General features: G+C 53.7%; 1 protein-coding gene across 1 annotated transcript in view; it reads left to right on the forward strand.

Moving 5' to 3' along the window:
* The window catches only part of SMG6 (SMG6 nonsense mediated mRNA decay factor), a 124,382-nt gene that overhangs the window by 19,953 nt on the left and 92,073 nt on the right, over positions 1–12,356 (forward strand). The window contains exons 9-10 of the mRNA XM_009995127.1: positions 4,873–4,934; positions 8,690–8,835. Of these exons, the coding sequence (XP_009993429.1) occupies positions 4,873–4,934; positions 8,690–8,835 (208 nt within the window). The remainder of the gene's footprint in view (positions 1–4,872; positions 4,935–8,689; positions 8,836–12,356) is intronic.

The following is a 12,356-nucleotide window of genomic DNA, read 5'->3' on the forward strand; positions in this document are numbered from 1 at the left end:
CACAGTCAGAGCTGTGCCTTGTTCCTCTGGGATGGTGTGAGATGAAGGCTCAGGCTCATGTCTGCAAGGCTGTCTCCAGGGGAGGTAGCTGAGGGCTGCTGCTCTTGGGCTGGATGGGGTGAAGCTCTGAAGGAGCTGCCCGTGGGAGTGAGAGACAATCTTAACGTGGTGTATCTAGCCCTGGAGCTGGGAATTGAGGGTATGGCATGGATTGGGTGCCTGGATGTTATTTCAGAGAGTTCTCAGCAAGGAAGCTGTGCCTGGAAAAGCCTGGCTGCCCAAGAAACCCTGAAAGCATTTGGGATGAGTGTGGTACGTGTTTTGGAGCGGAGCTGCCTGGCTCTGTGGTCTGTATCCCAACCCCGTGTCACTGAGGAGACCCCTAGACTTGGGAGAACACCCTGCTGTGCTCCAGTCCCTTCCACTCCAGTGGAGACAGCATATTTGTTACAGGCAGTTTTGCATCTGGTCTCTTGATTAATGGACTTGTCTTTTGCAGCCTATTTTGACTCTGACACCACTTTCTGCTCCACAGATGCTTTGCTGATGTTGAAGAAAGTTTGCCTCGCTTGATAAAGACCAGATCCTGAAATTTACTTCCAAACCTGAAGTAACAATTTTTAACTTGAAACTCTTTTTCCCCAGGAGTCACCACTCCAGAATCCTTCCCTTATTTGGTGCCTCCTTCACAGCTGAGGCTGATGCTCAGGTGCCAAAGCTCTCTGCTCTCTCCTTCCTGTGAGCCAAATGGGTCCACTCTGGGTTTGAGTGTGGCAGCTCTGCTTTCCAGCACTGCTTTTCCTGCACAACCCAGTGGCATTTCCAGTATTTTTGTGCTGAGGTGGGAGACAATTTTTCAACCCTTTTTGGTCAGTGCAGAGTCTCCTGAGGTTGGGTCTTGCTTTCTTCTTTGCTGGCTCAGGACATGACAAAGCTTTCCTGAAGCTGCCTGAGGGCCTCTGCTCTGTGTGCTGTCAGGACATACGCCTGGAGGCCTCTCGGTGATTTGAGCTGGCTGCTCCAGGGCTGTTGCTATCTCTGCACTTAGCTGCTCCACGACTTGTTAGTCACTGTTGACTCCTTCCATGGTAACAAATCCAGTTTGGTTGGTGGTGGTGTGTGGATGCTCCCCAAGCAGCAGTGGGCTGCTTCCTCTGGTGAGGTTGCCTCTTCCCAGGTGGATTTAGTCTGTCTGCACATGCTGACTCATGACAGCCGAAACAGCTGTTTTCAGGCACTACTGTGTGCAGGGACCTCTTCTTCTTCTTGACAGCTGGTTTGTTTTTATAACTAATGCCTTCACTATATGCTCATAACTTCCATATCTGTGGTGCCCGCTTTTCAACTGAAAGGGCCAAACCCCATTTTTTGACATAGGTTCATTGTTGTATAAACCTTGCTTGGTGGACTCTTCCCAAATGACCAACTGGGACCAGCCAGATTTGCTTCCCCATCCTGAGGAGCAAAGCTGCCCTCAAGGGCAGTGATGTGAATGCCCAGAGAGCCCTGCTACAAGGACCATTCTGAGGGAACCATTGGAGGTGAGCACCCTTGGAATGCACAGTGAGTGAGATGAAGGCAAGGAGGTGTTGCAGGTCTCATGGTAGCACCACCAGGGTAGTGAGCACACTTAGCAGGGCTTTGGGGAAGTGTCTCTCTCCACAATGCTCATGCAGAACAGCAGGTGATGGGACTTCCTCCAAAGCTGGGCTGCTTGGTGGAAGTCACTGTTTCTGTGTCACTGTGAGAAGCAACATTTGATGGGAGGAGCAGGGAGGGCTCCCGGGGCCTGAGGGACAGGTGAGTCACTAGGGAGTCATTCAGAGAAAAGCCCAGTCAAAGCAGCCTGTGGCCTTAGCGTGAACTTGGAGGTGAAAGGTCCAAAGTTTAGTGATGAGCTCATCAAAACCTTGAGGCTGTGAGAGAAAAAGGGATGAAAGAAGCACAGAGGTGCCTGCTTGAGATACCACAGTGCTGGGGCACACAGGTCTCTGCCTGGGCTTGCTGGGTTTGTGCTTGAGTTGGCAAGAGGTGTGAAGCCTGCTTCTTCCCTAGAGCTTCCTTTCAAACAAATTATAAATACATTTGTATCTAAGTCCCAGTTCAGCACTGGTTCTTGTGGAGTGTGACTGATTAGTCCTTGGGATTGTGAGTGAAAAGGCTGAGTTTGAAACTTGCTCTGTAAAGATGTGGGTGAAGCCAATGTCCTGGCAGCCCTGCTGGAGCCGGGTGTCTGCATGGGAACCTCAGGGCACGTCCCTGTGGGTGCTGGTGTCACTTTCCATTCAAGGTGGGGGTTTGGGTACTCCCCCACTGCCAGTAAAGGGGTGCAGGGATTGCAGGGTGAGTGCTCCTGGGGCTGTGGGAGAATGTGGGCCTTGGAGAAAAACTTGTGCCACCATTTCTTCTTTCCCCCACGTGCAGCCTGCCAGTCAGCGTCATGACAGGGTTTCTGGTAGAGACGGGTCAGGCCATGAGTTCCTGCTCTTTTCCATGTCATATCCATATATTTTCCATCATAGAGCAGAGCATGGACCCCCACCCTGAGCTAGGGGCTCAGACTTATTGTCAGGGTATTTTACATGGAGCTGGTCACCAGCCAGCTTTCTACCTCTACATGATGTTCTTGGGGGAAAAACAAGCATGTGTTAATGGTTTAAAGCTCTGGGCTGCCTCAGTGTCCTAAGAAGATGGTGGAGAAGCAGCTCTTTCCAAACTTCCATGGTAGAGGGAATGAGAGCTTTGCTGTCCCAGTATTCCCCAGTCTCTTCTGGGTTTCATCTGCAGAGTTAATAAAATGGTGGCAAGTAAAGTTGAGTTGCAGTGGAAAGGGCTCTTTAGGGCAGCAGTAAAATAGTAAGTAAGCAAGAACCTCTTGCTGCAGGGGCCAGTTTAATTGGTCTGGCTTGTTTTATGAGGCAGGTTTTCTGTTGAAACTCGCAGATGGCCCAGGAGCGACTGCAGCCGGGCATCCTGCGCGGGTTCCTTCCAGCCACGTGAGCCATCCCACCTGGGGAGCAGCTGCCATCAGTCCTGATGTGAGCTGAGGGGCTCAGAAGATGAAGGTGGGAGGTTATGCCAGGGCTGCCTGTAATAACTGTCCCCCTGAGCCAGGCCTGGCTGGGAGCTCTGTGGTGCCTGGAGGCAGCGGCTGGGGGCTGTTTTGCAGCCTCACGTGTGGCTGCTGCCTGGCCAGGCACTGCCACAGCCCTGCGTGCTCACCTTGTCCTCCCTCTGCCCATCTGATCCCCCTGGAAATGGAATTGGCATTGCTGAATTTCATAGAGAGGTTTGGGATAGCAAAATCTTGCTGGAATGGGAGCACAGCTCTGGTGCTCTGGGTTGCTTCTGGTCAGCATCTCCGCAGGCGGGGCCTGGGGCCTGGCTTTTCTCACCACCCTGAGACTGTGCAGGCGGGAGAGGAAAACCTCTTGCTGGGGAGAAGGTAAGAGGGAGGCCAGCCTGCTCCTGGTGTGACACAGCCACATCCAGGGCCCGGCAAAGTGACTGCTCACCCACCCACAGCCTTCTTCAAAGCCATTTAGATAAGGACTGGGAAAGCCCAAAGCTCTGCTGAGCTGGCAGAAGTGGCTTAGAGCAGCAGTAAATAATCAAGTCAAGTTTTGGTGTTATGTGTGGGGGAAGATGCCATCGACCATGTGCTGCAGCCACCTCCATCTGTATCTCCATAGCTCTGTGTTGCTCTGGTAGTCCAAGAGTGATGCTGCAGACTTTGTGGGGCTTTTCCATGAGGTCTGAACACCAGCTCCTTCTCTGAAGTTGCTTAAGGCTGGAGTGAAATGAAAGGTGTCTCTGTTCACCTTTAATCCTGTGTTGAATTTTTGGCCCCTCATTGCAAGAAGGACATTGAGGTGGTGGAGTGTGCCCAGAGAAGGGCAGCAAAGCTGGGGAAGGGTCTGGAGAACAAGTGTTACAAGGACCAGCTGAAGGAACTTGGGGTGTTCAGACTGGAGAAGAGGAGGCTGAGGGGAGACCTTCTCACTCTACAGCTGCCTGAGAGGAGGTTGGAGGGAGGGGGAATTGATCTCTTCTCCCAGGTGGCAAATGATGGGATGAGACAAAGTGGCCTCAGGTTGCTTCAGGGAAGGTTTAAATTGGATATTAGCACAAATGTATTTCCCAGCAGGGCTGTCAGGCCCTGGCCCAGGCTGCCAAAGGCGGGGGTGGAGCCCCCACCCCTGGGGGTGTCAGAGCCAGGAAGATGTGGTGCTGAGGGACACGGGTCTTGGTGGCCTTGGCAGTGTGGGGTGAATGGTTGGACTCAGTGAGCTTAAAGGTCCTGGATTGCAACCCAAGCAATGTGATGGTTCTGACACCCCAATACCCTCTCTTTTTCCTCTCTCTTGGAAACCCATTCCTGGCTGGGCTGCCCGACTTCCCTGCAGAACCTGCTGGTGGGGACGTTGGGCGAGAGGCTGCTGAGCCCCCCGAGCCGCGGGTCCCTGCCTTGAACTGCCTGAGGGTTCCCCCGCATTGACCCCGGGGCGGTGCGGGGGTCCCGGTGCGGGGGTCCCCGGTGCGGGGGTCCCCGGTGCGGGGGTTCCCGGTGCGGGGGTTCCCGGTGCGGGGGTTCCCGGTGCGGGGGTCCCGGTGCGGGTCCCCGCGCGCCCGCCAGAGGGCGCTGTGTCTCCACCGGCGCTCGCGCTCCCGCGCCAGCTGCTGGGCGCGTGCCCCGCTGTGCGCGCGCGGTGCTGGGGCAAGTCCATTTGGTTCCCATCTCCAGTGCCACCCCCAGCATCCCGGCCAGGTTCTGCTGTCACTGGGGACATTCTTAATTCGCAGGAAATCGGAGAGAGTTTAATTGTTTTCTCCTCTCTCTCCCTTTTCTTTTTTTTTCTCTTTCCCATGCAGCTGAACAAAAGGTTCATCCTCAGTTTTCTCCATGCCCATGGGAAGCTGTTTACCAGGATTGGGTAAGTGTGCAGGATGTTTATTTTATTTTCCTACATTACAAGTCTTTTTGGAATTTAATATTGTTAGCAACTAAGCTGTGTTTGGAGCTGAGGGCACAGGGTGTGAATTCTTGCAGGCCTGGCCTCCTGGTTCTTATTCTCCTTACCCACCCTCCCATCCACACTGGTTTTTGTCAGGGCTTTTTCTTCCCCCACCTCAAGGACAGGTCCTGCCTGTGTGCTGGTACCCCCTGGCAGAGGCTGAGCTCAGATGGTTGATACACACATGGGAAGAACTAGAGGCTGTTTTCTCTCATGTCCCCCTTAATGTCTGGTCTTGCCACTCCACTCCCGTTCACCCCCCTCTTGGCCAGTGAAGAGGGGGCTCTGGGGGGCTGCTGCCTGTGAGGAGCACAGAGCCCTCCAGGCAGCACCAGGCAGTGGCTGGAAGCTGCCATCTGCAGCATGTTGAGACAAGTCTCCCCCTTCACCTCCTTGCTGCCATTTTGGTGGAAGCCTCATAGCTCAGGGCTGCCCTGACTGTGGGAACAGGTTTATGCAAAGTGCCCTTGGCAACGTCTGTCAGAAACTGATTTCAAGTAATTGAACAGTCACCCTTGAAGCAAAGCAAGCCTGATCCAGGCCTGGGCTGAGGTCCCAGCCTGGGGGACATCCTTCTGACCCAGAGAGCAGAGCTCAGCCTTGCAGCTGATGGGCTTCTCTTGGAAGAAGGGCCCAGCCTGGCCCTTGCTGCCAGGTGATGGGGTGGCTGTTGTAGAGAGACCTCTTGTAGGTTCACGTGGTCTCTGGCAACAGTGGTGGCTGCTTGAGCCTGCCAGTGCCTCGTGAGCAGATGCAGCCTCACGAGCTCTCTTGGCTCCTTCAGCGTCTTGTGGAACTAGTGGCTACAAGTTACAGTCTTGAGAGACCTTTTCTAGGCTACTTAGGTAAAGGTAGCATTGGTTTTTTGACTCAGATGTACAGTTCCCTGGATCTGGGCCTGTCTCCTTTCCCTCCAGTAGCAGGGAAGTGCAGGACACAGGGCACACGAGTGCTGACCTGGAACCCCTGTGCTTGCTCCCTCCAGCACACTTTCTGGGGTGACCAGACAGGAGTGTCACGTGCTTGACTCTGGACCCTTCATAAAGCAGCAGGAGGCAGGAGCTGTGCTGGCCAGTTTGTTGCAGATCCGAGTGTCTGAGGGCGAAGGGGAGAGCAATCAGCTCCTGCCAGGGCTCTGGATCCCTCCCTGAGTCACAAGACACTGATTTTCTGCTTGCGGGCAGCAGGCTGGCGTGCCGCAAAGAGAACGAGCGGGGGTGAAAGAGAGGGGAAGCTGTGGGAGCCCGTGGCAGGTTTGGTAACTGGAGGGCAGAGCATCTGGGGAGCTGCCCTGGGCTCTGCAGCCCCGTTCCAGCTGAACACGTGCCAGTGGGGGATTACTGGGAATGCTGCAGAGGTTGCACATTTCGCTCCTGAGACTTCAGTGACATTAAGATGCAGCATTTGAGGCAGTTGCTTCCCAGGACAGTCATTTAGAAAACCCAAATATGTTTAATGGTAGAATATCCCCTGAAGAACTTAGGAGGGAACTAGAAAGTAATACCATGACACAGGAAGAGAAAATCATCCAGCCCTGCTAAACAGCTTCCGACTTAAAATAGGTAAAAGGTGAAGAGCAGTTGAGTCCTTTTTGGGCAGGATCTTTGATGATTTATCCCTTAAAAGTATGGAAAAGATAATGTTGCCCTAATTGGACTCTTTTGCTCCTAAAACCACAGGTAAGCAATTTATTAAAAGCTTCCGCTCTGCTCCTGACCTGCTAGTTCTGAGCTCAGTGGGGTTACTGCATGCTGTTCCAGATGTGCTGCAGTGTCAAAGCACAGCTGGTGGGGCTGAGGAAGCCTTCACTTCTCCTTGGTGTTATTCTATGGCAGTAATCTTCATCTCCTCACTAACAACCCATCCTGTAAAGGGCTCCTCCATCCCCAGTGTCCTCTCTGCCCTAGAAGGATGTTGCTGGATATGCTGGATGTGGTCTGAGATATCTCAAAATTAGGAAGCCTTTAGAAGCAATCAGTTTGCTCTAATTCTCTGGCTGCTCCCCAAATCCAGGGAAGTTGCCTTTTCCAGGGGGAGCAGTGCTTTTGTACCAGCAGAACTGTTCTGTTCTGCACAGCTCCAAAGTATAAGGGGCTTGTTTGTTACAGCCACTGGTTGTGGGAAGGTAACAGAGACTTTGAACTGCTCCAGCAAACAGTGCCCAGGGAGCGGGTACCCCTGCTGCTCAGTAGGACTGGTTGTTGAAAGGCACTTGTGAAATATGATCAAGAAGAAAGCCATTTCTGTCTTTAAAAATAGTCTATTACTGTCCTGAAAGTCTGTTGGGGAAGCCCAGCAGAATTGCCCATGTGGGTTACCAGAAGTGGCTTGCTAATCCAGCCTGTAGTGTGCTGATATCACAAGATCTGAATCTCTCAGGGGAAGATAGAGGAAATTGCTCTGGAGGCCCCTGAGGTTGCTGCCCTGGCTCCAAATGCCTCCCTCACTGGCTGCAGGTTTTGGCTCCCTTGCTCCTGTGTGGGCACACGAGTACAATGTCAGTGATAGCTGGAGCAGATGCCTGCTGTGGGACAGATATTCACTCTTGGTGGGTCTAGCTGTGTCTTTTCCTGGTGTAGGAGCAAGAAATAACACAGCAAGCTCAGCAGAAGAGGCAATGGGGCAGGAGGACCTTTCCCCTCCAGCCCCAATGGTTGGCAAGGTTTTTGGCAGCTTCTAGGTTATAAAGTTGTCTTCATGGGATACCAGGTGAGGACTCTCTTTGGGAGGGCTGTTGTGGGCAGCCATGTCTCAGCCATTTTTGTGAGCTCTTCTTTGCAACCAGTTCAGTTTTTAACCCCACTTCAGCTGGGAGGTCACTGAGGATCCGATAAGTAACCTCAGCTAATTCCTTCAGTGATGCCAGATGAAGAGCAGGATAAATGTGTCAGATCTCCATGGGGTCTCGTGAGCAGTGTTGAAAGCCCAGCCCAGCCCCAGCTGTGGCACTGCAGCCGCTGGCTGCTGTGTCCTGATGGGTGACAGCAGAGCTGTGTGCTGCAGGGACCAGCTCCAGCTTGGATGTTTCCAGCAGCTAGATGAGGCCAGTCATTAAATCTGCAGGTCCTTGTCCTGTGGGGCTCTTGAGTGATGAAGTTTAGGGGTTCAATCACAGTGCTAGGGAGTGTATAAGCCTTGGGGGAGGGAGGTGGATGTGGCTTTGTGCCATAGGGTCTGATCCCACAGTGAGGAGCTCACAGGCACTGTTCTTCTGGAGGAAGCACACGCTCTGGCCAATGTTCAATGCACTGGAATTGCCACATCCGCAATGTGGCACCAGTGTGTGCAGTTTGCTGCAGCCCGGGTTTCTTGGGAGTCCCATGGGCTGCTCCTGGTCCAAGTGAGCTGCCTGGCCTCTTGGCACCCCTCCCAGATTGGTAGAAGTCAGTAGAAAAAAATGGTTGGTCAGAAATGACTCATAAAGGCCGTGTTTTCCTGCCAAAGGAATGCTGCCTGTCGGTCACAGAGCAATCCCTCGCTGCCCTCTCTAAGGAAAGCTGCAGCTGCCTCCGTCGCAGCCTGCACCTTCCTTCCCCATGGCTCCTGGATGGGAGGCAGCACCCAAGGGGTGGTCCCTGTTCCCCAGCAGCTGTGACACTGGGTGAGCTGTGCCGACCGGCCGCCCCGCAGCGCAGCCTGCGCGCTACAGACTCTCTCTTTCTCTCTGTCTGCAGGATGGAGACTTTCCCTGCGGTGGCCGAGGAGGTCCTGAGGGAGTTCCAGGTCCTGCTGCAGCACAGCCCCCCTCCCATCGGAAGCAACCGCATGCTCCAGCTTGTGGCAATCAACATGTTTGCAGTGTACAACTCCCAGCCCAAAGGTACCACGTGCTGCTTTAGGGGGACTGGGCTGGGGAGCAGCCACGCTCCGTATGGCCAAGTTGCTCATGGAGGAGGGTGGGTGGGGACTCGCCAGCTGAAGGTGGATGGGGAAAGGGGGGCAGTGGTTGGATGTCTGGGGGTGTTGATGTGCGTTGGGACAATAAAGAGATCTCAAGTGGGCCTTGGTGGAGTGGGCTGAGGTATCTGAGGAGGCATCTCCCTATAGCCAGAGTCATCAAGCACAGAAGAAGGCACTGCTTTATGGCTCTGCCTTCCTGGTGTTTGGCTTGGGCTGTGCTCAGTGCCCACACTGGCACCAGAAGGGATGGGAGGCTCTGGGAGAGCCTTGGCTGTTGGAGGAGTGGCATTGCCACTGCTTGTCTGTGCAGGCAGCTGGGCCATGTGGTGGGAGATGATGCTTCTGAAAGGCCAGGCTGGAGGCTGCTCCCTGCATTGGACACCTAGAGATCAAGTACTACTCATTGTCCTCCACCCACCCAGGGGGCTCTGTGTGGTCTCTGCCATTGTTGGGTTCAATGTGTTCATCAGCTGAGGTGTCACCGAACCAGAGTCTCTGCCACTGAGTTGGAAGTGGTGCTTCCAGGAGATGAGTTTTTACCTGTGGCCCCCTACCACACAGAGAAGCAGGTGCCCAGGTCTCTGGTAGGTGCATGAATAGTGGTGTCTGTGCCACAGACAGGAGCTGGTGGTAAAGAGGGAAGAGATTTGTCTGTACAATAAGCCCCTGTGGCAGAGCTGGAAGCAATCCCAGCCCTCAGACCACTGGACTCTGCTCTTCCATCCATAGCAGAGCTGTGGCTCTGTGTGTGTGTGACAAAGGAACAGCTTTTTATCTCATGTGAAAAATAAGTATTCTTGGAGTTTTGCCCCCTCCTGTGGGTAGCTGCCAGCTGCTCCCAGCTTTTGGATCTCTGGAGAAAGCAAACCTGTTCCTGCTGGGGACAGCAGGCGGTGGTGTTGGTGACATGCCTGCAGGTTGGGTGGCACTGCTGCTGCCACCTGATGCCTGGCACCCTTCAGAGGTTTCCCTGAGGGCTCCGTGCTCTGGTGACCCAAAAATGTTGATGAGAATATTGTTGGCAAGCAAATCCTGTTGTCAGTATAAATGCCGTGGTGGTCTCCCAGGTGCTTATGTGCTGAGTGCTGGCACAGCCCAGGTCAGGGTTGGTGCTGACACTGATACTGAGAAGAGCTGGGTGCAGGAGGTTAAAAAAAAAAAGCAAAAAAAAAAAAAAAGCAGAGGGCCTGGAGTTTAAAAGACAAGCAAGAATGTTTGCTGAATTGTTATTGCCAAGTGCCCAGCACAGAGCAAGGGTGTTGACTCCATCCCTGGTGTGTGGGCTGCTGTGGGCAGAGATCTGGCTGGAGCACAGGGCAGCAACGGCTGTCGGGAAGGTGCAGGCTTCCATTTCCCAGCACATGAGTCACCTCCCTGGGCGACAGTAGCATGGGCAGCTGTGGGAGAGGGTGTGAGGGGGCTGATCTGCCCCTGCAGATGCTGGGAGGGCACTGGGAGCAGACCCACCCTGCCTGCATCCCAATTCCCAGGAAGCATTACTGGGGAGCTGCAAGCTGGGCTCGCCGAAGCCAGAGCTTGGCTGTGTCAGCTCTGGAGAGCTGGATCTAACTTTGCAGTTGAACTGAGCAACCTCCAGAGATCTCTTCCTACTGAAATCCTTCTGCAAATGTGGGATCAGAGCGTGTCTGTGTCCTTCCCATCACATGGGCTTGTCTGACCTTCAGCTGGGAGCTCTCAGTAGCCGGAGGAGATCTGTAGGTTTGGGGCCAGGGAGGGAGGTCTGTCTCAGACCCTGCTGGCCAAGGGTAGTTCTCCCCAGGAAAAGCTGCTCCCTCTCTCCCCTCCCATGTATTTCCAGGTCTCTGGAGCCCCAGCTACTCCTGAGAAACTTGTAAACTTGCTTGCTTGCCCCAGTTCTTGTGTTGAATGAATCCCTCGTGCTGGGATCCCGTGGTGCTGGCAGTTGGGGGGCGGTGTCGCCGGCAAAACAGTCTCAATGGGGGGAACTTCTGCAAAACGTTCTGGCCTTGAACACAAACTTTTAATCACAGATTCAGGTATTAAATGAAAGGAATCTTGAACAATCAAATTCTCTAGTAAACACTTTTCCTCCCTCTTCAGGCTTATATCTGTCCTGCCCCATCTCAGTCTTAGCCTCCCTCCTTTTTGCTGCAGTGTGGCCTTGGTCTGACCCAATTCCTCCAGTGAGGCACCAGGCAGCACAGGAGATGGGCAACTCGTGTGGGACAGTTTGTGTCTGTTGGTCCTTGATTTGTACTTGTTTTCTTTTGCTGTCCTGTGAGTCAGCTGTGGTCCCCCAGGGCTGTCCCTGCCTTGGTGTTCATCCCCCATGTTGCACTTCTGATATGTCTTCCTGTACATCTCTGGCTCCCAGTGGCTGGCCCCCCCTGCCTTGGTGTTCATCCCCCATGTTGCACTTCTGATATGTCTTCCTGTACATCTCTGGCTCCCAGTGCCTGCCACTCTTCTGTAAATCAACCTTTGCGAGGTGACCATGTGCTCTTCTGACAAGTTGGCTTTTTGGGGGTGTACTGGAGTGTTTAAATGGGTTTTAGAGCCAGCCAGTTGTGAACAGCATGTGGTGTTTCACAGCCTCCTCCCACGCTGAGAACTGCTGTGGCCCTTGGCTACCTGGGACCCTGCAACATGTGCCCAAGGCAGGGCGCGGGTGAGTGCAGGCAGGAGCCCTGTAGTCTGTGCCCAGTACAGGCAGCCGAGCTGTGCCTGTGCCCCAGGGGCAGCATCAGGCACATTGGAGCTGGTCTCAGCTGCCTGTGCATCTGGGCAGCACTGGGAAGACCCTGGGAGATGGACTGGGTCTGTTGTTTTCTTTGACAGAGGAAGCCAAAGAATTCCCACATGAAGTGCTTCCCCTGCTGTTCAGCATCAAACGGCATGTTCCTCCGAGAGAGCTGCTCTCCCTATTGTCCATGAAGGCATTCAACCAGGGAAGGTCCCTCTGACCTCCTGGCTGCCTCCTATCAGGAACATTCAAGGTGTGAAAAAGCTTCTTGTAGACATCAAACCCATGAGACAAGGAGGGCTCACCCAGGGGAGGGAAGCAGAGAGGGACAGGCACTCTGTGGCAGAGGTGTGCAGTAGATGGAGTTCCCTGTCATGAAGCATAGGTGACTACCAGCTTTTTGGGCCATCCTGGGTTCCAGTTGGGGTGGGACCTTTGTGGGGTGGCCCGTTTAACAGTTTGGTAGCCATCTGTGCAACCAACTTACAGAGGAGCTTGGTTCCCTTTATCCCCACCGCAAACACTTCAAGAATTTTAATTTTTTTTTAATTCTGTAATTTGGGGGAATAAAACTCTGGTTTCTGAAAAGACTAATTGAAGCCGTGCTTGCGGCAGGGGCATCTCGGTGAGGGGAGAGAGAGAAACCCCCTCCCAGCCCATCTGTGCCCAATTTACTCCGATCTGGCCTCTCTGAGGCTTTTTTTCTCTCTCTCTCT

Source organism: Chaetura pelagica, unplaced genomic scaffold (genome assembly GCF_000747805.2).
Source record: "Chaetura pelagica isolate M959 unplaced genomic scaffold, ChaPel_1.0 scaffold713, whole genome shotgun sequence".
Taxonomy (NCBI): Eukaryota; Metazoa; Chordata; class Aves; order Apodiformes; family Apodidae; genus Chaetura; species Chaetura pelagica.